Here is a 23750-nt window from a genome sequence, read left to right as displayed (position 1 = left end):
ACACCTCCCCCTTTTTTCTTGAGAAACAAAACATGCGGGAAACGTTCGTCATCATTTTTGGTAATTTTTCATGCTCATGCTACTTTAAAAAAAATGATCAATTTCATAACAATAGACTGTGGTAAGAGGTGTAGAAGCAGCGGTTTCCAGTAACCTCGTTCGTCAGACCCTGTAGCCAAAATCCATTTTTATTCGTAACCATAGATCAATTTCAATTTTAAAATTGTTTCAGAAATAGAAACTATGAGTTATAACAATAGAGATGGGGTGTAACTACAAATCATCCATTGATTTGTATTTTGTATTACTGCAAGGTTATATGTTTTCAGAAAAGAAATTAATCATTAAATTGAAAATGACATCATCTAAAAGTGGTATGGTTTTAATAACTTATCCGTATATAAACTTCCTCGTTCATTACAGAAATGGGAAAATTACCTTTAAAATAGACATATCATTGAAACTATGCAAATTAACAATGTTGGGATAATTTTAGATACAGAAATCTGACTTTATCTTATCAGAAAATTGAAAACCAGTTTTCATTTGAATCACTAAATAGACTTATACAAGTGAGTACACCATTTGTTCGATCTTAATTTTAATTTTAATTTCGATTTTAAGTATATAATTATAATACATTTATCTGCATTGAATCTTGTAATGTAAATCGATAGTAATAATTATTTTGTTTTATCTCCGTATTTGATAGCTTGCTTACATAAGTATTGCATTATCAGTCTACATTTTGTAAAGGAAAATGTACGTATTTTTGTTTAATTGTCTGTTCTTTTTTATTTTACTACTTTAGTTTGCCCCCAATATAATGGTATAATGTTTTACCATATGAATTAGCACTTAAACCTTCATTAAATACAAAAAAAAACAAGAGTTAGAGAACTATTTAAAAAAATATACATTTTGTCGAGTTATTTCCTTGCTCCCATCAGCTTGGAGATACAATTTTGAACGAAAGAATCAACATGAACTCTTTTTCAATTTTTAAAAAACCCGCACCGTAAAAAATGGCTACGACGGGCAAAGAGTAGGATTACGTACCGACGGTCCATTAACTAGTAAAATAAGACCCTCTCCTGATTTGCCACTTCACTGTTTAACTACAAGCATGCCTATAACCGAAATCAAGATGATACATTTCACCAAAAACTTGTTCAAATTCATCATGACAAACCTAGTAAGATACTTTAACAAAAGTCTATGACCCTATTGATTTAGCATAGGTTGACAAACAAGTAACACGTGTGACAGAAGAAAGTTTCACCATTCTTTTCTAAAAATAAATCAATTTTCATTTAGATTTTAAATTAATATTTTAGATGCTGCATTGCTCTGCCTCGAGTCATAGATAAATATAGAAATGAAATACATTTAACAACATTATCATTACTTTTACAGGGTGACAATGTTGACATCAGACTGGACCGTTGTTTTACTAATTGTTACTACATGTATCTATGACTATGGTGAGCATTTGATTCGAATATATGCATGTTTAGAAAAAGAAATGGTATGACCATAAACAATAATGTATCTTTACAATTTCATATTATTCATGTAACTATCTTATAAATACGGTCCCAATCTCACACCAAATTCTCTTAATTCAAAGTTTGACCTCTTTATTGGTCTGTCAATCTTTACATTTTATATATATAATAACTCAAATCTCATGTAGAGAATTTAGATATTATACATTCAATATATTTTTTAGGCACGCTTGGATTTAAATTTTATCACGGAACATGGAATCAAGCAATAGAAACATGTAAAATGCAGCTATCAGTGATAGAAAGTAATGTTACTATCTTAAAGCAGCACTTTGTATTAAGTAACCGTATGGAAGTTTGGCTTCCTGAGGCAAAGTTTAAGACTTCTTGGATTCAAAATTTAGGTAACATGATTTAAGCAGAATTATATATATATAGATAAAGATGATACATTCTAAAATGGCATGTGCAGTATCTGTCATATACATTTATATTTGTAGTAATACCGTAGTAGTGATTTAAGTTGTCATTCAGTAAATTGAGTGCTATATATACCAATAGTTGATAACGTGCTTTATAATTCACCTGGCTCAAAGTTCCGAGTCAGCTTTTTTCATCACTTGAGTCCGTCGTTCGTCGTCGGCTGTCGTAGTCTGTCGTTAACTTTTACAAACATATTTTCCATTTAAGCATTTAAATACTTTCAAATCCCAGAGGATGGAGAGACAAGAAATGTTTATGTTTGTGTGTAAAACAAATTGATAGGCGAACAGATGATAATAATGGAATTTTTAATTCCCTTTTTCTTTGTCCCACTTTAGCACATTGACCAAAAGTAGGCATATCACAATATGGTAAATGTCTCATATTCAATATATTAATATAGCTTTGAGAGATTCTTTGAATGTCGATATAATTTATCTACATTTTTATACTTTTATATATTTACCAATAAGTACTTAAATTATATATCTGTATACTATACTGAGTGCCATTGAAAACGCAACACTTGGTTTTTCAAAAATAGAATTTATATTAGAAATGATAATCTTTCCAAATAAATTGTTCTTGAAAATTTACAATTTTAACAATAGATCGATATCAAACAAAAATGGTTTGTTGTCATCTTTCGAGCGCAACAGATAAACGAAAAATCCAATGTCGAATCATCAACTCACAGTTCTAACAAAAAATGTAACAACTCCGTGGTGCAGCGCAATCTCGACAGCGCCGTGTAATTGATCATCCTGGACGTTTAATGTGATCCGGAGGAATGTTATTCTGATTGTCTCGCAAAGCAAACTCAAGCTGACTTTATGATATTGGTGGTTGTTTTCATTGTCTAAACTATGTCAAATCTGATGCAAAATTTGCTCGATCAGACCAAAATCTGGCGAAAAGCATGACTTTTGGCAAAGGCGGGTGCCAAATGTCTATGTAACCACCACTGACGGTTTTGGTAAATAATGAATGATTTCTGGTCTACAGAATTCGATGTTTACGCCAGACGGCCGTTAAGGTGTCACTAAGGAAAGACTGTGGTACTCTTTGAACAGTTTATGCTTAAATGGTGCTTTACTGTAATTGCTCCCCATGACCACCATTGAACTCTCGTGACCTTTGGACAGCCACCAGAGTCGATATCGGATATGTGAAAGACAAAAGGTTTCGGATTTGCTGAGCGTTTCTTGCTTTTTGTACCCTTTGATGTGGCTAATCATTAAATGATCCATTTTGTTTGAAATTGTGGATAATTTGGGTTATTGTAGAGGCTAAAACTTCAGTCTTCCTGTAATTGTATGCTGTGAAAGGCCACTTTAGATCATGCCCAAAACTGCATGTCGCTGGTTGTCTGAAAGTCTTGGCATTTACTCAGCTGTTTATTGCAGTTTCTTAACAATAAGGGCGGGAAAATTCATGACATTAGCCAAGCTTTAAATGACAAAATCCAGAAAATGGTGCGTATGTTGAAAATCGGTGAACTCGGTTTTTGTCCGTTCAAAATTACCCTTACTTCGCATTTGTTCCAAAAATCACTCAACCGTAAAGTTGTCGACAATTGTCTTAAAAGTCATTTTCAACCAACTATACAATGATCTAATATAAATAAAATAAAAATTATAAGATTTGTTTTGAAAAACAAAAGTGTTGCGTTTTCATTGGCACTCAGTATATTATTTGAGTATCAATTCTGTATCTTCTTTACATAAAGGTAGCCAGGATTTGACTTCGTATTCGCACACAGATGTGTACAATACAGAAACATTAGGAGCGTGCCAGCATCATTGTCAAAGTCAAGAAATATTATTGTTTTCATATAAGGTAAACGTATATTACATTTTCATCCTGTATTTCTGAACAAACGGATATTTAGTACAGACATTAATAAAACTTGCCTTCTAAACCGTAACTTAATAGCCTACTAAACTGTAACTTAATATTTCGATGTTTTCCATAAATGATTAATATTCTGATGTAAAAATGCTAACAATTATAATTGTAGTACATAAACAGGATAATAGCAATAAAAAAATTCTGGAACACCAACTCCGATTCCTATATCTTGGTAATGTCACATTATGTGTTTGGGAATACACCAGATAAAATCATTAGAGTCTGATGTTCACATTATTGAGTGTGACACATGTATCATGTCCTTTTCATGTTATTGTTTCTTTTATTATACGTCTGCTGTCGCATATTTTAATAGAAAATCCAGACGCCATCACGAGTTGGTTGACCGTTATTGAATATCTGTTTCTCAGATGATATCCGATACGTTTCTAATGTCATAACTACAATACCGTCCCCTTACTGAATGTGACCTATCGAATTCTACTTGTTATCGGGTTTGTTCTACTCACATGAACAACACGACCGGTGACACATGTGACGCAAACAGGATCTGCAGACCTTTCCGGAGCACCCGAGATAACGCCCATTTTTTTTTGGAGTTCCTGTCGCTTAGTCTATAGTAGTCAATGATGTGTTTTGTGTACTATTGCTTGTCATATTGTATTTTTCTTGTTTGGCCAAGTTTATTTTCAATGAGTTTGAATGTCCCGCTGATATCCTTCGCCCTCTTTTATGTATAGTGAACAGGTGAATTTTGAATAAGAGCATTTCAGCAAATTATGTAACCAACGTTATTTTTTTTAATGTGTTTTTTTTTTATGTTTAGAGTCCAGGATGTATATGTCTATCAGGATTTAGAAACCCTCAATACAGTAACAGTCCAGGTATCGGCGGTAGTGTTGTATTTCAAACTTTAAGTAAGTTGTAAATGTGTTATTTATAAAAAGTGCAGCTTGATTTTTAACAAAATTAAAATGGAAAAAAAAAAATAATACTGAGTATTACTAAGCTCGATGGAAAATAAACTACCAATTTTCCTTCAGAAAAGACGCAATGTAAGCCATCCTACCATGAGAGGGATTTAGGTCATATATATACAACTGTATGAACTAATTTCTATTAACTTCAAAAACACTCAATATAAAAATAAGGAGATGTAGTATAATTGACGATGAGACAACTATCTACCAAAGTTGAATTAAAGTGGATGTACGCAAGTTATAGACAACTGTCCGACCTTCAACAGTGAGAAAAACACACAACGCATAATTGGCTATTAAAGGCATCGACATGAAAAATATGAAATAATTCAAATGCGAAAACAAATGGTCTTATTTATTAGAAAAACAACTTACGAACAACAAATATGACGGACACAAACCAACGACAACCACTGAACTACGGGCTCCGGATTTGGAACAGGTACATACAGACAGTTGCGGGTTAAAAGTGTTTGAAGGTGCAACCCTCTCCAATATCTAAATAATAAGATGTGGTATGAGTGCATATGAGATATCTCGCCATCCAAGTTCAAGTAAACCTGGAACAGTGATGCAAGTTCGTGTAACAGTCCAACATTAGAAATAACTATAAAAATATGTTGCAAAGGGCTTTGTTTATCAGATCGATACAAAACAGAAGAAAACAAACATATAATAAAGACCGGACGTGACCGGGTATTTATACTTCCCTCAAAACATACTTCAGCAGTTTCTGACAGATAGTTCAAAGACAATAGCAACTTATAAAAAAACATGCATCAAGCTGTGGTCACACTTTACGGGATAGCTCGAACGGATGAAATTTTGTTTCCGTTGACAAAGGTTTTATCCGTTGGGAATTTATTAGTGTACTGCCAAAAAAAAACCCCAAAAAACGAACGCGTAACAAGCGCACATGATAAACAACGTACGAGAAACGGAAACATACCGGACAGAACGGATGCCGAAAGCACATCCAACGGACGAGAACCACACAAAACGGACACATAACAGAAGTGTACTGGATGAAACCGTTGAACAATATAATCGGGAAATTAAAGGGGGCATTCGAGAAAAGTGTACAAAGGACTGTCGATCTTCCTACCTAAGTTTGGTCATGTGTTGGTTACTAGTATATAGATAAAACATGCGTCGTCTTTCAGGACTATTCCATGATCTTGTCCATAAATCCCGTCTTCTCATTTCGACAGCTGGTAGGTTTATATTTGCAACATTAAGGAACAGTCTCGCCCGAATAAGAATTGATTTACAGTGAAGACATATATACTTTTACTCCAAGATTCATCTCGAATAGTAAACAGTCGTGTCACTCAAGAAATCTGACAAACCAATAATTGGCATTTCTGACGCAATTTTTTGGATTGGCATGGATTTACATTTAGTACGTATCCGTTTTATCCGTAATCCTTCCTTTAATGTCCGTTTCACAACAGTTTATCTGTTAGAAGTCCATTGTTGAATTAGTCTACCGGACCTCCAACGGACAAGTTACGGATACAAAACCGAAACAAAACAGACGAGTACCGTAAAAAACGGACGCCTTCCGGACGTTCAACAGTCACTTCATCTGTCGGACGTCCTTTCAAAGTTCCGGGCAGAACGGACGTCGACAGATAAAACGGACATGAAACAGATATGGACGGACCTCTCACGGACATGAAAGGACTAAAAAAATGTTATCTGTTCGGGGTCTGTTACTTTTATCCGATAACGTGTGCTTGGGGCTAAGGGCATACGATACAATTTTGATCCTGTATTTACAAGTTCGTGAAAATTTGCATATAGGCTATTTTTAACCTGACTAAATTAAATATGTAATGAAAAATATACCTTCATGTGCTACTTTTTGAGTAAAATGAGGTCGAAACTTTGTATATTTGCTCAAAATTCAGATTTGTGGCCGTAATTTCGTTTTCGAAAGAAAGACATAGCATTTTGTTATAAAAGACAAACACAAATTGTTTTTTGTTAAATAATCGGTAATTTCTGTATTTTATAAGTATCCTAAAAAATATGCATTTTGTATTCAGAAATAACTGATATTTATCAAATGTTAATGAATTGAGGAAAAAAAGTCATTTTTTGCTGCATGTTTATCAAAATTAAAAAAAAATCCTCTATTTACAGTTTTATAAAATTTGGGTCACATAATCTCCCTGCAAAATGAAACAAATTGCTGTTTTAAAAAATAGGGGTCCATGAACTCGCTTTTAAATTAAATCAGTTTGAATGATAAAAATCAGTCGAACAAGGCATCTTTTACCGATATGTTACAGTTTGACGTCGCGAAAATAACATTTTACGTTAGCAACGTCATTACCTCCCCTGTAACTGTATCGTATGCCCTTAAGTCTTGTATACTGTAATATCTTCGGCCGCTTGTCAACACATCACATTTTCCTTGTAGCGTAAGCAAACAGGTACAGCCACAATTTCTTGTATATTCAGTATCAGTCTACTTTCTAAGGAACGCATGCTGACAATTTCTGAGATACGGTGTTAAGAAAGAATTTCAGAATAATAACGACATATATTATTTGCCTACTTACTTTCACATCCTTTAATAGTTAACAGAAATAATGTACTAACATAAACAGACTGCACCCGACTGAATTGTTCATTATAAAAAAAACTATCATGTAAATATCAGTCACATATACATCGTAAGGGTTTACATTTCTATGGATTAACTCGGTCTTGAAACAAATGAGGCATGGCTCCCATTATTTTTAGTACACTTTCAGTGTATCGCAACGAATTTTCGTCACTTTCATATATTGCCTGAATTTGTAACAGTCGCATACAATGGCTGTCAAATTTAGGATCTAGTTTGCATGATTTTCACTGTTTTACATTCTACGCATGGTTTTCCTTTTTACCTTGGCAGGCATTACCAGCGCGTCCCAAAATAGGGTATAGTAATTTTATTTTATCATGCAGAATACTATGGTTGGTCATATACATTTTTAGATTGGAACAAATAATTGTTTTGCTCATTTGACGTATAACGTACCCTTGAAAAATGTGCGAAAACGAAACATTAGCGCAAACGATCGATTACTAGGCGGAAAGAAGAATCCCCGTTTTATATAAATCTTAATACTTTCGAGCCTAAATTGAAGAATAAGACCAGTTAAACTTTGGTACTACTGTAAAAAAAAACAATTAGCTTCAGCAGCGAGATTTTAAATTAACTTAAATATGTATAAATATTTATAATTTTCCTAATATATTAGTATATTAAGACACAAAATCTGCAAAACATGAAAATCAAAGAGAACGCTGTTCTTGTATACACTCTATATACATGTTTTAATGCAGTGATGCTTAAATAGTAATGTAAAAGAAGGATAACTGTACATTTTATTATTCGTGTTTATTGAAATAATGTTTTGTTATAATTAATTACGATTAACATTTTGAATAATTCAACATTTTGTTTTAGCATCGGTACACATACTTGATGAAAGTAAAGAGAACTGTGTGACAACAACGTGTTCTAATAATGGTGGACTATACTATAAAAGAGGACCTCTTATTTCCGTTTCTTGCGACGCAAGCTACGATATTAAAAATATCTGTGGTGAGTAGAGTTTAAAAAACTATTTTGTCTGTAGTAGTTATCCCATGAGGACGCGATGTGTCATTGTAAGATCATTTCGATGGCCGGAGGACAGAGGGTGATCTTGCACTGACACACCAAGTCCGAAGACTATTTTACATCCCAGCTGTTCTATATTAGAGAAAAACAAAATTACGCTTCATAAAATTTAATTTAGAACTCCTTAAGATCATTATAATATACTTTATATATTACTATATAGTATATACCCTTTATGAGCCCTGGACAGATGTTAACTATGTTAAATTAACAGAGAGTTTGTATCCAGTCCCCCTGGTGTAGGCGTATGAATCGTGGTGGGTCTATATGCTAAAGGTCGAATCCAAGCATAAACACTTGATCTTTTCTACATACATTTTGAAAATGATTCTTTTCCGTATAAATAAATTTTATTGTGGATCGCATTCCAGCCAAATGTTACAAAAACGGAAAAAAACATGCAAAATAAAGAAAATCAAGCTGAGGTGATCTGGTAGGGATGATCCGACCCAGATAACCCTGGTAGAACAAAGGAGCTTTTTCATGTAGAATACAATTAAACATATCTAAATACTTGTGCACATTATTTACCACTGAATATCTTGCTCACTTTTAGTAAATGGAAAATATTTTGAAAACTACAAATCACAAACTGATGCTGCCGATATTTGTATTCATCAAATGAGTTATTTACCTGGTACCAGTGACAGTGCGTGTAGTGAAATAGGCCAAGTAACAGACGGAGGTTGGAAAACAGCACCAATGTGGTCATCAATTTTTCGGAGAGAATATTCAAAAACATTCTATAATGAAGGTACTTTTGCATTTAAAATTTATGGAAGTAAACAACAAAATTTTAGTACATTTAGTGACCCGGAATTTCACATTAAGCCAGATCCATAAGTTGTAAAAAATGAGCGAACAAAAGCAGACGGATATTAAGCAAAGATAAATACAGTCGATTCTCGTTGTGTCGAACTCGGTTACGTAAAAAATCGGATGAGTCGAAGTTATTTCTCGGTCCCAGCAAAAATCTAGTTTGATCAATGCATAATTACTTCTGATGAGTTGAACTTGGTTTATTCAAATACTTGTTTTAGTGAGAAATCGCATAGCCCTGTCGATGTAAAAATAATGTAAATGACCCTGTTTGAAAGTATGAACTTTCGAAATAAGCAGATCTAATGATAAAAATTCAAATCGGATAAATTTCTTATGTAACCTAATCATTTTCAATAGAGATTTAAGCTGAATAAACACAATTCTTTGTATAACATTTAAAATGACATGTTTATCTTAAGGATGTTCGGTTGTCATGTTTTGGAATTTTTGTCAGATTTTCAGAATTCCTTAAATATCCACTTAAATACCATTAACACCCATTTTTCTTTTTGAAAATCGTTTACATGTATAATTATAAGCCATCTGTAAAAGTCTTTTAAAATCTTTGTTATTTTTTTTTTTTATTGTTTTTGAGAACTTAAACTTGTCAGTGATAAATCTATGAAAAATCAAGAGAGAATATTTTTCCGCCAAAATTTCAATGACTTATATTTGTATCTCGAAAACAAGCACATTGACCTATATCTTATTTTTGCTCTTTTGGTGCCTTAATAAATCCCCTATCAATATAAACTTATGTTATGAAATGCTTGAAACTAAGTAGCGAACTTCCTTAACTGACCTTTATAAATATTTCTGTAGACTTTTGAATTTATTTGTGCATGATTTGTATCTGTACTTGAATGTGTGACCAAAAATGGAGATTAGATACACAACCATAAAGTTTCACAACGAAAAAAGGCACATTGTTCATTGTATCTAGTTTACACAAGTCTCATACCGTATTTCATGCATTCCAAATTTTGACCTCACATTCGACCTCGAATGAGTCGAATACTTAGGTCTGGTCCCTTCGACTTCGACCATCGAGGTTTAGACAGGGCTTATTTATAATAAAATTGTTACAGTCGTATTTTGCATTTTATTATATTAACTATCTATAATGCTTTTATGCAGGCTGTTTATTTCATTCGATATATGAAATAAAAGATTAACTTTGAAGGTGGCACGGTAGTATTTGCTTTCCAGAACTTAGGTTGCTCTTTTGTGTACCCTACTTAGGTAAATGTATCTAAACAGTGTGATTGGACAAAAAATACAGTATCAACTGAACATACTTTCCAAAACTGAGTGATGAATCAGGTGTAGAAAAATATGAAATAATTTTATATACAGATGAAAATGAATTTTTGAGAATTTTTTTAAATTTTGCATTCACTGCACCATAAAAGACCTAAAAGTACTAGTGGCCTTAGGATTTTAAAAATAGCAAAAAAAGTAAACGGTCATGGTACATATCCAAATTCATTTCTGAATAGTAAAATGAAAGTACTTCAGTTAACTGTGAATGTAGAATTTTTTGCAGTGTTAGAAAGTGGTGAAAATTCTAAAAAGTCTATCATTATCCCTTATGGCCAGGAAATACTACCGTGCCACCTTAAGGGGGATATATATTTTTACACTAAATCAATAAAGGAACTTTTTTTACCTATGCAATTTGTAATTTTATCAAAACAAATTTGATTAAGGGCAACTATGATAAAAACAAGCCTTAAATTCCACCCCTGAGAGTAAAAATTGCTGATTCAGCAAATTTTGCCTGATCTGTAGGTAATAATATAAAAATTTACCTAGAACGTTGAAATTCATTATTTTTATGTAACTTGCACTACATTTTTAATTATAAATGCGCGCTTTGACTTTTCGCAGTGTCTGACACATGTGCAACCACTGAAATTTGAGACGCGACATTCTTCAGTTGCATGTACATCCTATTATTTTCACCGAAATAAATAAATTGCATAATTTCTTATTTTTTTCAACACAAGTACAGCTATACTAGTTTTCTTGAGGTTTAATTTGTAGTTCTGATGTAACATGACACCAGTTGGAGCTTTTGGGGAACTAGTAAGTGGTTAAGGGGTCCTTACTTATTCATTACGCTCTCATACTGGTCTGAAATAGAGATAGAAATAGGGGTTTCTTTACATTGAATAGACCTTATTTTTGACAAAGAATGTATTTATGATGTTATATCAGCAAGATTAAATGGTTTATTCATTTTCCATGCAAATACCATTAGTTGTTAAGATTTTCTGACAGTGAAAAGCACAATAAAGGCAAATTGATTATGTAAGGGGACATAATTTAACTTGATGCATACATGAGAAATAGACAAACAGTCAACTTAGAGATGTGTTCTAGTACATGTATTGTCAAACAGATTTTGGAATAATAGTTAACTGCAATCTAAAGACTCTTGTTGTATTATTCTCATAATCTGAAAATGTTTAAAGTAATATAAGGCATGCTGTAAAATGTGGAATGGACTTTAATACCAGTTTTCATGATTTGGTGCTAAAACTGTTTCTTTCAGTCAGATTAACCATAAACAGAGTTGGCAATCCACTAATTCCTCCTGAATCATCATGTTTGACTTCTGTGTTGATTTGAAACATCATATATTTGGGTTTTGTTCACTCCTTAAGTAAAAATGGTAAGATGAAAAAAAAGTGAAAATCTGCAAGATGGGGTAGGGATGTAATGTTTCATTTTTTTTGGTAAGAAATGAGTGCAGACTTGTATTCTTTATTGTAATATGTTCCAAAATAAGAAGTCTATGCATCATAGGTGTCATGACTGGTTTCAAGTTTGTTATGTCTTGGTTAAGGTGGCACGGTAGTATTTGCTTTCCAGAACTTAGGTTGCTCTTTTGTGTACCCTACTTAGGTAAATGTATCTAAACAGTGTGATTGGACAAAAAATACAGTATCAACTGAACATACTTTCCAAAACTGAGTGATGAATCAGGTGTAGAAAAATATGAAATAATTTTATATACAGATGAAAATGAATTTTTGAGAATTTTTTTAAATTTTGCATTCACTGCACCATAAAAGACCTAAAAGTACTAGTGGCCTTAGGATTTTAAAAATAGCAAAAAAAGTAAACGGTCATGGTACATATCCAAATTCATTTCTGAATAGTAAAATGAAAGTACTTCAGTTAACTGTGAATGTAGAATTTTTTGCAGTGTTAGAAAGTGGTGAAAATTCTAAAAAGTCTATCATTATCCCTTATGGCCAGGAAATACTACCGTGCCACCTGAAACACTGATTAAATCCGTGTAAAAACTAAGTTCAAGAAAACACATTATAGGGAACTGCTCACAACTTATTGTTAACAGTGTAAAATGTGTAATGTTATTTAAGATCGAAAGTTATGGTCAATTTGTAAAGATACTGAAAGAATATATTGACATAATATTTGAATAAGACAATACGTACAATGACGTCATTTGAATTTTCAATCATTATAGTTTTATTCTGAAGATTGAGTGCAAAAGAGGGACGAAAGATACCAAAGGGACAGTCAAACTCATAAATCTAAAACAAACTGACAACGCCATGGCTAAAAATGAAAAAGACAAACAGAAAAACAATAGTACACATTACACAACATAGAAAACTAAAGAATAAACAACACGAACCCCACCAACAACTAGGGGTGATCTCAGGTGCTCCGGAAGGGTAAGCAGATCCTGCTCCACATGCGGCACCCGTCGTATTGCTTATGTGATTACAAATCCGGTAAATAGTCTAATTCTGTAGGTCAAATTCATGAAAGGGAAGGGGATTGTAGTTACGACGTAAGGAACATATCCGATATCATTTGTGAAACGGTTATTCAATAACGGTCAACCAACTCGTGATGGCGTCCGTAAAATTTACGAAGGGATGATTTCAACTTCACCATTTGGAACTCTTGGTTTAATAGCTTCCTTGTGAGCAGTAACCCTCTATCAAGGAAATCATGATAGGAAATGCAAGCACGGGAATATCGTATCAATTGGGAGATATATACCCCGTACGCAGGTGCTGCTGGAATGTTGCTACTTAGAAATGGAAAGTTTACAATTGGAAAGCTGAAATCATCTCTTTTGTCGAAAAGTTTTGTCTTCAACCGACCATCATTGTCAATTTCTAGATGTAAGTCAAGATATGAAGCCGACTTAACTGTATCTGTAGTATCCTTTATCTCCAATTCGATGGGATAGATGCGTTCCACATAGTCACCAAATTTTGAATTAGTGAAAGAACGTCATCTATATAGCGGAAAGTAGAGTTAAAGGATATTGCTAACTTCTTATCTTTCTTCCTAAGAAGTTCCTGCATGAAGTCAGCCTAAAAAAAATAAAGAAACAAGTCAGCAAGTAGAGGGGCACAGTTTGTTCCCATTGGGATGCAGACAGTCTGTTGAAAAACACGTTCTCCGAACGTAACAAATATGTTGTCAATCAAGAAATCAAGCATCTTGATAATATCGGTTTCAGAGATTTTTTTGTTTGAATCAGAGTGATTCTTTACAAAGTAGGATTTATCCCTCCCTAAAGAGTAGAAAAGTCAAATGTTTTAATACTGTTACAAGATGAAAGAGAGTTAGATTGTATGTACTCTAAAAGATCTCCCTTAAATGTGTTTCACTTACAAAACAAAATCGAAAGGTTTTCAGACCTATCAAGTAGCGGATTTCAAGGGACATGGACCTTTATTTCGTTAAAAAATTACCTTATTGTAAACATGTGAATCTAATAATGTGTTCAATGGAGATTTTAGGACTTTTAACCTTTTTTTTTGTCGTAAACGTGAAGCGATAAAAGTGTTTATTTCAAATCGAAACAGATATTTTAAATCCCAAAGAAAAACGTAACGAAAGTTTTAAACATATTGTTGTCTCCAGAAAATATTACATCCATATGCATAAAAGATGAATTAGAAGATTTGGTAGGGGAAAGTTTTGGATAACAAATATTTTCTTTCTTCCCATGCTCAAAACGGACACCTTTTTCTTATGCGGCAATTTATCATCTGTTCCAACATTGTATTATGTTACGTACTATTGAACAAAAACTCATCATAGATACCAGGATTAAAATTTTATATTTACGCCGGAAGCACGTTTCTTCTACGATAGACTCATCCTTGACACTCGAATAAAAAAATGTTAAAAAGGCCAAATAAAGTACAAAGTTGAAGAGCATTGAGGACCAAAAATTCCTAAAAGTTTTGCCAAATACATGTACGGTTATTTTTACCTGATGTAGTAAACCCTGAGTATTTAAAAAAATCATGAACATGTCAATGATAACTCAAGTCAACACAAAATTACTGACTACTGGCCATGTGATACCCTCGGGGAAATAAATCTCAACCAGCAGTGTCATCGACCCAGTGGTTGTAAATACACTCATCATAGAATTGTTCTGCATTCCAATATCAATCTAAACCCAATTCTTTCAAATAAAAGTATGTATTGAACAATCAATATAAATAATCAGAACAAACTTTTACATGGATGGGTACATGTGATGAGCTTATATATAGTATACTGTAATAAAAGAAAGGTTTCGATTTAAGGTTACTTTAGTTAAGTGGACACTTGAGCTAATTTACTTAGGGAATACGGGATTTTTTTCGTGAAATCTGAGATTCACATAAGTTAAAAGTCTTAATGCCCTGTATGCATTATACGGGCACAGCCGCATTTTCAGCTGGTTTAATATAGGATTAAACACATTTTTTTATTAGAGGTTATTGATGTGTAAATCGGGGCGATTAACTCACAAACTGAATAAAAGTCTTCGGACTTTTATGTTGAGTTTGTGAGTAAGAGCCCCGGTTTACATAATCCTTATAATTCTTCAGCCAAATATTTGTGATATTTAATAAAAAAAAATTGTCTACTTTATGTTTTTACCATCAAATGCACAATGGCAAGTCGTAACTAACTGTTTTGAAGCCATCATTTTTTTACTTTTATACATCAATTTTAGTGACCACCAGCCATGACAATTTGTATCTGGTTTTCTTCTTCAAAACAGTGAAGTTTAGATTCTTTTCATTGTACCTGTTTCAAAGTGCTCTAAAATACTGATTTTATTAAAGACATAAATGAAATTTGGATTAAAAGTTGTTGATTTTCACATTTCCATACTATACTTGTATTTTAAAGTAACTAAAACCCCGTTTAATCCCCCTACACAAATTGACGGTGACATTGTTTTCTTTTTTCAACATACGTCATGTTACGTTTGTAACAGAATATGTGTCAGGGTCATGTGCATAGTAAGAATTTACACATTGGAAAAGTGAGACAACAGACAAACATCTTCTTAATTGCGTTTAAAGACCTTTAAAGCTAAACGTCTTGGAAAATTCTGACAGATCTGACAAATTATTGATAGGAAAAAAACATATGAAAAAAGGAGATGAAGGTCAGTTAATCAAATCTTGCTTATATTATTATCTCTTTACTAAGTAAGCTATATTTCCATTCTCAATTTTATAGTAATAAGAGCAAAAACTAGCTTATCAAGCCATGTCAGCCAAACAAGAAGTTAATTCAAAGAGATGTATTCTTACAAAATTGAATTTATTCAAATGGCAAATTCTTGTCAAATTTTAAGCATCATTGATCATTATTGAAGTAAAATGCACAAAATTTGTCCCACCAGTTTCATTTCATTTCCTATAACTAGTATTCAGGTAAAGTATATATACAATACTTTGTTTATAAATATGTAATTAAAGCAGCTGTCAGATACAGCAACATGTTCAAGAGAAGAAGCCCCATTTTTTCCAAAAAGTTTACTTTCATAATCTATTAAAATACCCTGAGAAATAAGACAAATGGCTACTGTGCAAGCTAATCTAATAGTTTAATTTTACAATAATAATGATTCTGAAATTCAAAATTGTGTCACTTTCACTTATAATTTACAGCATATTTTTTTACAGATTTTTTGTCAGTATTTTTGGTTTAAAACTTACAAATCCCTTTTGTGTATTTTACTGTTCAACCAACTGAAACAGAGGCTTGAGTTTAAATGCTCTCTTAATTTGAAAAAATTGTTGTGACTCTTGGTCACACTTTATAGAATATAAAATATATATGATCAGTAATATTTATTTAATAATTATATCAATTTTCAGAAAGATTATTGAAATTGTAGACTATAAACTATGTTTTATTGCATTAAATATAATCAGAAGTGTTTAAAAAATTCTGCTAGGAATAATCCCACATATAAAAATTGCATGTAGTATACTTCATCCGCCTGATCTAATTTCTTTCAATATAGCTAGGTTTTGAATTTTACATGTCAGGTGTCATTATCCACATTTCTGAATATTTTTTTTTTACTACAGTAATATTTTGTCTTTTAATTTAGTCCTTCTCTGAAAAAAAGGGAAGTATCTCTTCTTTATATCATCATAACATAGTTATAAATCGAGTTTCGTTCATTTTCTTTCTAATTTTTGTAAAGTAAACTCCTTTTTTAATTTTTATGCATTTTGCTGGGTTTTTATTTTTGACTGGTGATGTTAAGGGGAGATAACCACTTGCACAAATCGGCATAAAAACCACCGCTTCGTTTTGAAATCAATTTGACGTTTGCGTATCCAACAGTCTTAGTATTGCCGAGATATCCATATCGAGTGTTTGTCTTAATAAGATGCTTAATTAAATTTAAATTCAACCCATAATTTTTAGTTTCCTCGTAAATATTTAGATTTTTCGATCAGGAGACTTGACAATTTTCACCCAAACTCCAAGTTTGCAGATAAAATAAAGAATAAAGGACTTTGATTTGATGTGTGAGCTTTGACGAGAATAAACAATGGATACTGAAGATTAGTTATGTCAATAAGTTTTTATTACGACATTACAACTGTTATGCAATTGTTTTTAAATCTCAATTTGCTGAAAAGCCCGGGATCACTGCAAGCTTATGTATCACGCATGAATAGATTACAAAAGTAGTTTCGGAAACATAGTTTATCGAAGTGTAAACTTCGAGAAAATTCTACTTGACCAATCCAATTCAAGTATTTATAGATATGCAAATCATATAAGAATTATAGCATATTATACAATTAAAATTACGTGAATTTGCCAATTATAGGCATTAAATATGTACTGAATTACTTTAAAAGTGTATCATATTTTGGCAAATAAAGATTAGGCATTGTAACTTTTAAAAACAATCAACAAGTTTTGGGCCAAATATAACCCAACTCCGTTTTTTTTTTATAAGATAGGGCTTATTATATATAACTAGTATGGAATTAAAAACAATTTTATTCATGGTAAATTTAACCATAACTCAACAGATGACCAGTTACTAGCAACACCTACTTCCTGTAAATTCAGAAATGTAAACGATGACTCGAGGAGAAGTGGAGTTTACAGAGATTGTAATGATATTTTGACATTTGCATGTGAGCAATCAGGTATGTAACATATAATTTACATCACCTTTTAATGTAAAATAATGTGTGTATCTGATTTACATGGCAGTAATACTCTGCTTCTAAAGAGGACAATAAGTATTGATTGATAACACAGGCAAAGTTTCATTATCTCATATACTCAAGTTGCATTAACACTTTCAGATGACGTTTTATTGTTATGGATATTTATACAGCATGTAGTCTACACCAAGAGAAAAAATGAATTCCCAGAATATGTTGAAGTAACTTAAAAACAGAATTATCTGTAGTTGGTTCTGTTCAAAGAAATTGTATTAAGACGCTGATAAATAAACGCTTGACATTTTTTTTCATATTAAGGTAGATGATAAGTATATGTTTCTTGAGATAGAAAGTTCTTATACCTTGCAAAAATGAAGATTTTACTTTGCACTTTTCAAAATTAAAATAAAAAGGATCGGTCACCGTGCTAATTTTGACACTATGAGTCGTTGAAAGTTGTCTAAATTTGCGAAGTATGATCATTTATGTGCATAAAAATAAATTTATGAGATAGAATTTTTTAAAATAAATAGAGAGAAGATGGGTTTTGTAATATGTTTTAAGAAAATAAAACAAAAAAACGTGGTGTCACCGGACTTGTTTTCTTGCTACAAGTAAAAATTCCAATCAGTCCAGTTTAAATTTTGTATCTCCCCTTAAATGGCTTAGATGTGAAAATTGATTATAAAACACAAATTTTAAATATTTTGAATAATGCAATAAATCAGCAAGATAAAGATAGACAGTCTTACCAAAACAATTGCACATCTGTCTACAAATTCGCAGATTTAGGCTAATATCTAAACTGAACGTGTACTGAGATTGTACAATCCAAGATGGCGGTATACCATGAATCTACCTCAAATTATTATTTATGGGTATTTCTCTTTTTGGATACACAAAGGCTAATCATGTTACTTATACCATTATGTTTATTGTACGCATGATACCTGTATCTATTCTGGTGTGTGTAGAAACTTCTTTGCGTAAACCTTCGTCATACAGATCATGTAATATATATATGCTTTTGCTTTGGGTGACTACATTATACATGCTATAGGAAATTAAAAATCAAAATTTGGATAAACAAGAATGGTTTACTGATTACATTTATATAAAGTACATACTACCATGCTATTATCATATATACATAAAACCCCGTTTTGAATACATTTACGTATTTTGTGTAGAAAAAAACCCTAGATACGTCATTTTTGTATACATTTCCAATACTCTAAAACCCTTATGATAGCATATTATATTAACTAAAGGCAGGTCCAATATGACAAAAGACGTTTTGCCGAATTCTCAAAGTAAAGTCTCTGAAGCTACTACAGGTAGGTAAATGTATTAAATTTGATATAAGGTAAAGTTACAGTAAATGGGATATGTCACAGATTTCAGTCAAATTTATCATACAACTCTGGCTCAACAGACATCAAATGGAAATCGAAAAAGTAATGCATTTATCTCATTTATTATTAGAAATATTACTGATAGAAATTTTACAAAATTGGTGAATATTTGTAAAAAAAAAGCACATAAAATCGGCATAAAACCTTCAAAAATTTGTCTGAAAATCGCTCTAATTCTGTTCCATATATTTTTCTTAATAAGCTATATGTTGCTAATACACACATTTCTGTTATAATGATGCTCATTCTGAAATGACGTGCTTCTTTCGCTTTCTGAATAAACCCATGCTCTAAATCCAACAAAATTTGATGGCACATGCCTATATCGACTACTGCAGAAGAATGAATTTTATCAAATTGTCATGCATCTAAAATATTTCATTAATTTAAAACACTTCCAAACTCTTAAATGATACTCATGTTGTTACTAATTCATTTGTTATGACTGTATTTGGAAATTGACATATATGACCTAGATACGACAACCGATCATGCTAGCTGGTCACCCCCCTAGTTAACGGTGACGGCAAAGACTCTGAATAATTTTAAGTCCGCATTAAATGGCGAAAATTGGAACCCTTATGAATTCATATGTTCGTGTTAAGTGTTCAGCTGCGCACACCCAAATAAGTGTTTTTTTTTTTATTATAAGTTTAATATATTAAATGCCTCTTCTCTTGGGTTGGGTTCATGTTTAGACGAGTTGTATATATATATATATATATATATATACAACTCGTCTAAACATGAACCCAACAATGTTAGATCTGTAAATTTGCTTTCGCAAATTTTTGGTTCTTCCCTCGCCGGGATTCGAACCCATGCTACTGTGATATCGTGACACCAAATCGCCTGCACTGCAGCCGTCCCGCTAGACCACACGACCACCTGGGCTCTCAAATAAAAGAACTTTTGGTGGGCATGTGTTACCTTTCCACGTCAGTTTTAATCTAGCGGCGTACTACAGAACATGATATATAAGGCATGAAGATGTTATTGTTACAGATCAGCTAAATTATCTATATTAAAGGATCCTATATATATATATATATATTAATTATGAGAAGAGAAATGCATATACGACAATCCAAGATGAGGGGTCAGTAGAAGCCTTTGGCTTATGTAACGACCCGAAGATAAAGGTATAAAGTTATAAAGGTATGAAAAATCCCATTGCCAGTCTTCTGTTGGATTACAAACAAAAAAGGGAGGTTCAAGGAAGAGCCTACACAAACACGCTACACTTATAACAATCGGACATAGAAATTACCCTAATTGCCCTAATCAGAATCGAAATAATTGATGCAAGCTACTACTTTATTTTAGTTTTAACATGGATAGGCATTATATCACTATCGCTCGGGCAAAAATAATCCCTAAAATAATGCCTGCCCATGTTCAGACTACAATAAAGTATAGCTTGTATCATTTTTTTTCTTAAATAAAGAAAGGGTCAATGTCTTCGTTTTTCCCCAATAAAACATAGAAATAATCATATCGTCGCCGCGTTGTAGGACGTTAAACGTTGATGTTTGACGTTTTTCATAACCAAAAAGGTAACAAATTGATTATTAGACAAAAAACGAAGTCGGTGGCCATATGATTATTTTATATCATTTATGTGACAGAAATTTATGTGTCAACAACATAGAGTTTTTAAAAAACTCTATGGAGTAGAATTAGAGATTTTAAGACAACTCATATGTTTTTAGCCGATTTTTGTGCTTTCTATACAAATATTCACCCATATTAAAAGAAATCAATTCGCAATTTTTCAGATGATAAAAGAGATAAATGCATTTTTTTTTCGATTTTCAGTTGTAGTTCAGCGAGCCAACATTGTATACACATTTTCAGCAAAATCTGCAACATACCCCTTTTATTGTTTCTTACCTTAAAAAATGAAATAGCAGTCGAAATTTGACCACTAAATCATTTTGTTCATTTCGATGTATAGGTATTTCTTCATCGGAATATTACCACTGATTAAAATGTTTTCCTCCATTATTTTAGTGTAATCCTTTCTCACACTTGTGTGTTTCATTCATTGCTTTTTATACAAATGAGACAATGAAACCAACTCATTTTTGCAACACTGTCCCACGTAAGGGGAAGGTTAAGCGCCCATACATATGGTTGTCGTTTGTTAATGTCAGTAATATTTGATAAATTTTGTTAAAAAATAAGGTCGTTGGTTTTGCAAATCTTCCAAATTTGTCATGATGATTTCCTATATGTATGGACAACTATATGACATGGTGTTTTCTAATTGTTGAAGTCTGTACAATGACCTATAATTGCTTACTATCACTTCATTTTTAACTCTAGTAGATAAATGTCTCTTTGGCAATTCTACCACATCTCATTTCTATATCAACATGTTTTTTTCTCGGAATGTGTATAATCATCTTGAGTTTATTATATCAGGTTATCAATTACTCAAGGATATATATGATCTAACTAGTTGGTCAGCATGTATTTTAAACAGTATTTGAAATAACTATTTAAATCATTATTCCTGCAGCAAATACAAAATTAGACCAAATGAATATACTCTAAGAAAAAAGAAGACTATGTATATGTTATATCTCCAACATTATTAGTTACATAATGTACTAGTGACCTAATACGATATATATATGGGGTCAGTAAATTCTATATGGGGTAACAATATGATTTAGCATCGTGAATAAACAATGTCAAAACAGAATGTTCTGACAAAAATATCGAACTCCAAGGAAAATTCAGATCGGGAAGTCCCTTATCAAATTTCTCAATTAATTGACCATACACATCAAACGAATTGAAAACAACTGTGTTAACACTCGATTCGATGATAGGTACAGATATCAATGTGTTTAAAAAGTTGTCTGTATTAGGGAATAACAAATTATACTCCATTTTCATTTTGTAGTAGAATTATCAAGGTATATTTGTTCCACCTAACAAAAATTTCCCCGGAAAATTTCCCACAAAAAACTGTACATGTTAGAATCGTCTATAACCGTTGTTCCGATGAGAACAAATACTGTCAGCATGGGTTGTTTCATGAAACACAACCGTTCAATGTGTTTGTTAATGTTTAAAGGATATAGTAAACTTTGATTCTTTAAATCTTTTTTCAGATATGACATGCTCTTTCATTTGCGATATTTTTCAGGCTTAGCTGTTGGATTAGCATTGGGAATTTTTCTTATCACCATTTCTGTAGCTGCTTTCGTCATTTTGAAAAGAAAAGGGTAAATTATTTTTAAGCAAAAGAATTTATAAAATATATAATCCTCTGTCTTTGCAAACAATGCCTTGTCTCCTGTTTTACCAGTACCTGCACATGCTGTATGTAAAACAAATAATATAGATGTTCTTTTACCTTATATACAGCCAAACAAAGTGCTTTACCTTATATACAGCCAAACAAAGTGCTTTACCTTATATACAGCCAAACAAAGTGCTTTACCTTATATACAGCCAAACAAAGTGCTTTACCTTATATACAGCCAAACAAAGTGCTTTACCTTATATACAGCCAAACAAAGTGCTTTACCTTATATACAGCCAAACAAAGTGCTTTACCTTATATACAGCCAAACAAAGTGCATATACTTTTCTAATCAGATTTGAAGGCGTACCAACAATACCAAAATGTACGAATGCATAATTTAAAACAAATGTTATTTAAAAAGTATGTAATATTGTGTGTTATATCTATCTCATATGATTTCGCCTGGCAACCTGTATAAATCATAACTATTAACACCAAAATATATCGTTTTAGGAAGTGTAACCCAGTAAGTGTCAGCTCACCTAAAACAGGATATGATGCAAGCAATATTCAAGTTAATTCTGAACCGGAAATATTTCACGTCCGTGGTTTAATTACCTATGATGAGTATGCTGTAATCAACAAAACTTCAAAAGTACATATTGATACAAGTAACAGGAATATAGATGGACTGTGTATAACACCTTACACAGAGTATGACAGACTTGCACATGGAAGAAGTACATATAGCAGGCCATTTCAAAATACATATGATACTGTCAATGGTGAACAGGTGACATCAATGTATCATACAGCTTCTAGTAAACTCAGAATATCAGATAATCTTGAACATTATGATCATATACCTACGAACTGTGATAATATACCTACATACTGTTAACATACACGTACGAAATGTTATCAGTGAAATGAATCTCAGTGATATTATAATTAATACTGAACATTATTATTTTTTTTTTACAACTAATGAAATAAAAAAATATTCAAGCTGAAGCATTATTGTTCAGTCGTGATTATTGTAAATGTATTTCAAACACATTCGGTCCCAATAATTAAGATCGTTCAATCCTTAATGGGTGGATTTATAAATAAAATCGTATACTACAAAAGCATGAATAAGGTTTTTAAATTTGATATATGCCTTTTTGTGCTTTGTTACTTCTTTGTTTGTTTTCATAGTGATTAAGATTATAACACAATTTTGACTGTT

General features: G+C 32.1%; 1 protein-coding gene across 1 annotated transcript; it reads left to right on the top strand.

Annotated features, from left to right (window-relative positions):
• Positions 1 to 1413: 1413 nt before the first annotated feature.
• On the top strand, positions 1414 to 23750 carry LOC134690091 (uncharacterized). The gene is made up of 10 exons (XM_063550063.1): positions 1414 to 1484; positions 1733 to 1912; positions 3721 to 3830; positions 4690 to 4780; positions 8310 to 8447; positions 9082 to 9279; positions 17702 to 17821; positions 19114 to 19179; positions 22418 to 22496; positions 23033 to 23750. The coding sequence occupies exons 1-10, from the start codon at positions 1424 to 1426 to the stop codon at positions 23418 to 23420; spliced, it is 1431 nt and encodes a 476-aa protein (XP_063406133.1). The 5' UTR covers positions 1414 to 1423; the 3' UTR covers positions 23421 to 23750.

This window comes from Mytilus trossulus, chromosome 11 (assembly GCF_036588685.1).
Source record: "Mytilus trossulus isolate FHL-02 chromosome 11, PNRI_Mtr1.1.1.hap1, whole genome shotgun sequence".
In the NCBI taxonomy this organism is placed as follows: Eukaryota; Metazoa; Mollusca; class Bivalvia; order Mytilida; family Mytilidae; genus Mytilus; species Mytilus trossulus.
The sequence above is the reverse complement of the archived record's forward strand: the minus strand, read 5'-3'. Positions and strand labels throughout refer to the sequence as shown.

Bases quoted from the DNA above. Each gene is read 5' to 3' on its own strand.
- LOC134690091 (XM_063550063.1), top strand. From the start codon at position 1,424: ATGTTGACATCAGACTGGACCGTTGTTTTACTAATTGTTACTACATGT. The intron at 17,822-19,113 runs GTATGTAACATA...TATTAACTAAAG, and splicing joins ATTTGCATGTGAGCAATCAG to GCAGGTCCAATATGACAAAA. The intron at 22,497-23,032 runs GTAAATTATTTT...ATATCGTTTTAG, and splicing joins GTCATTTTGAAAAGAAAAGG to GAAGTGTAACCCAGTAAGTG.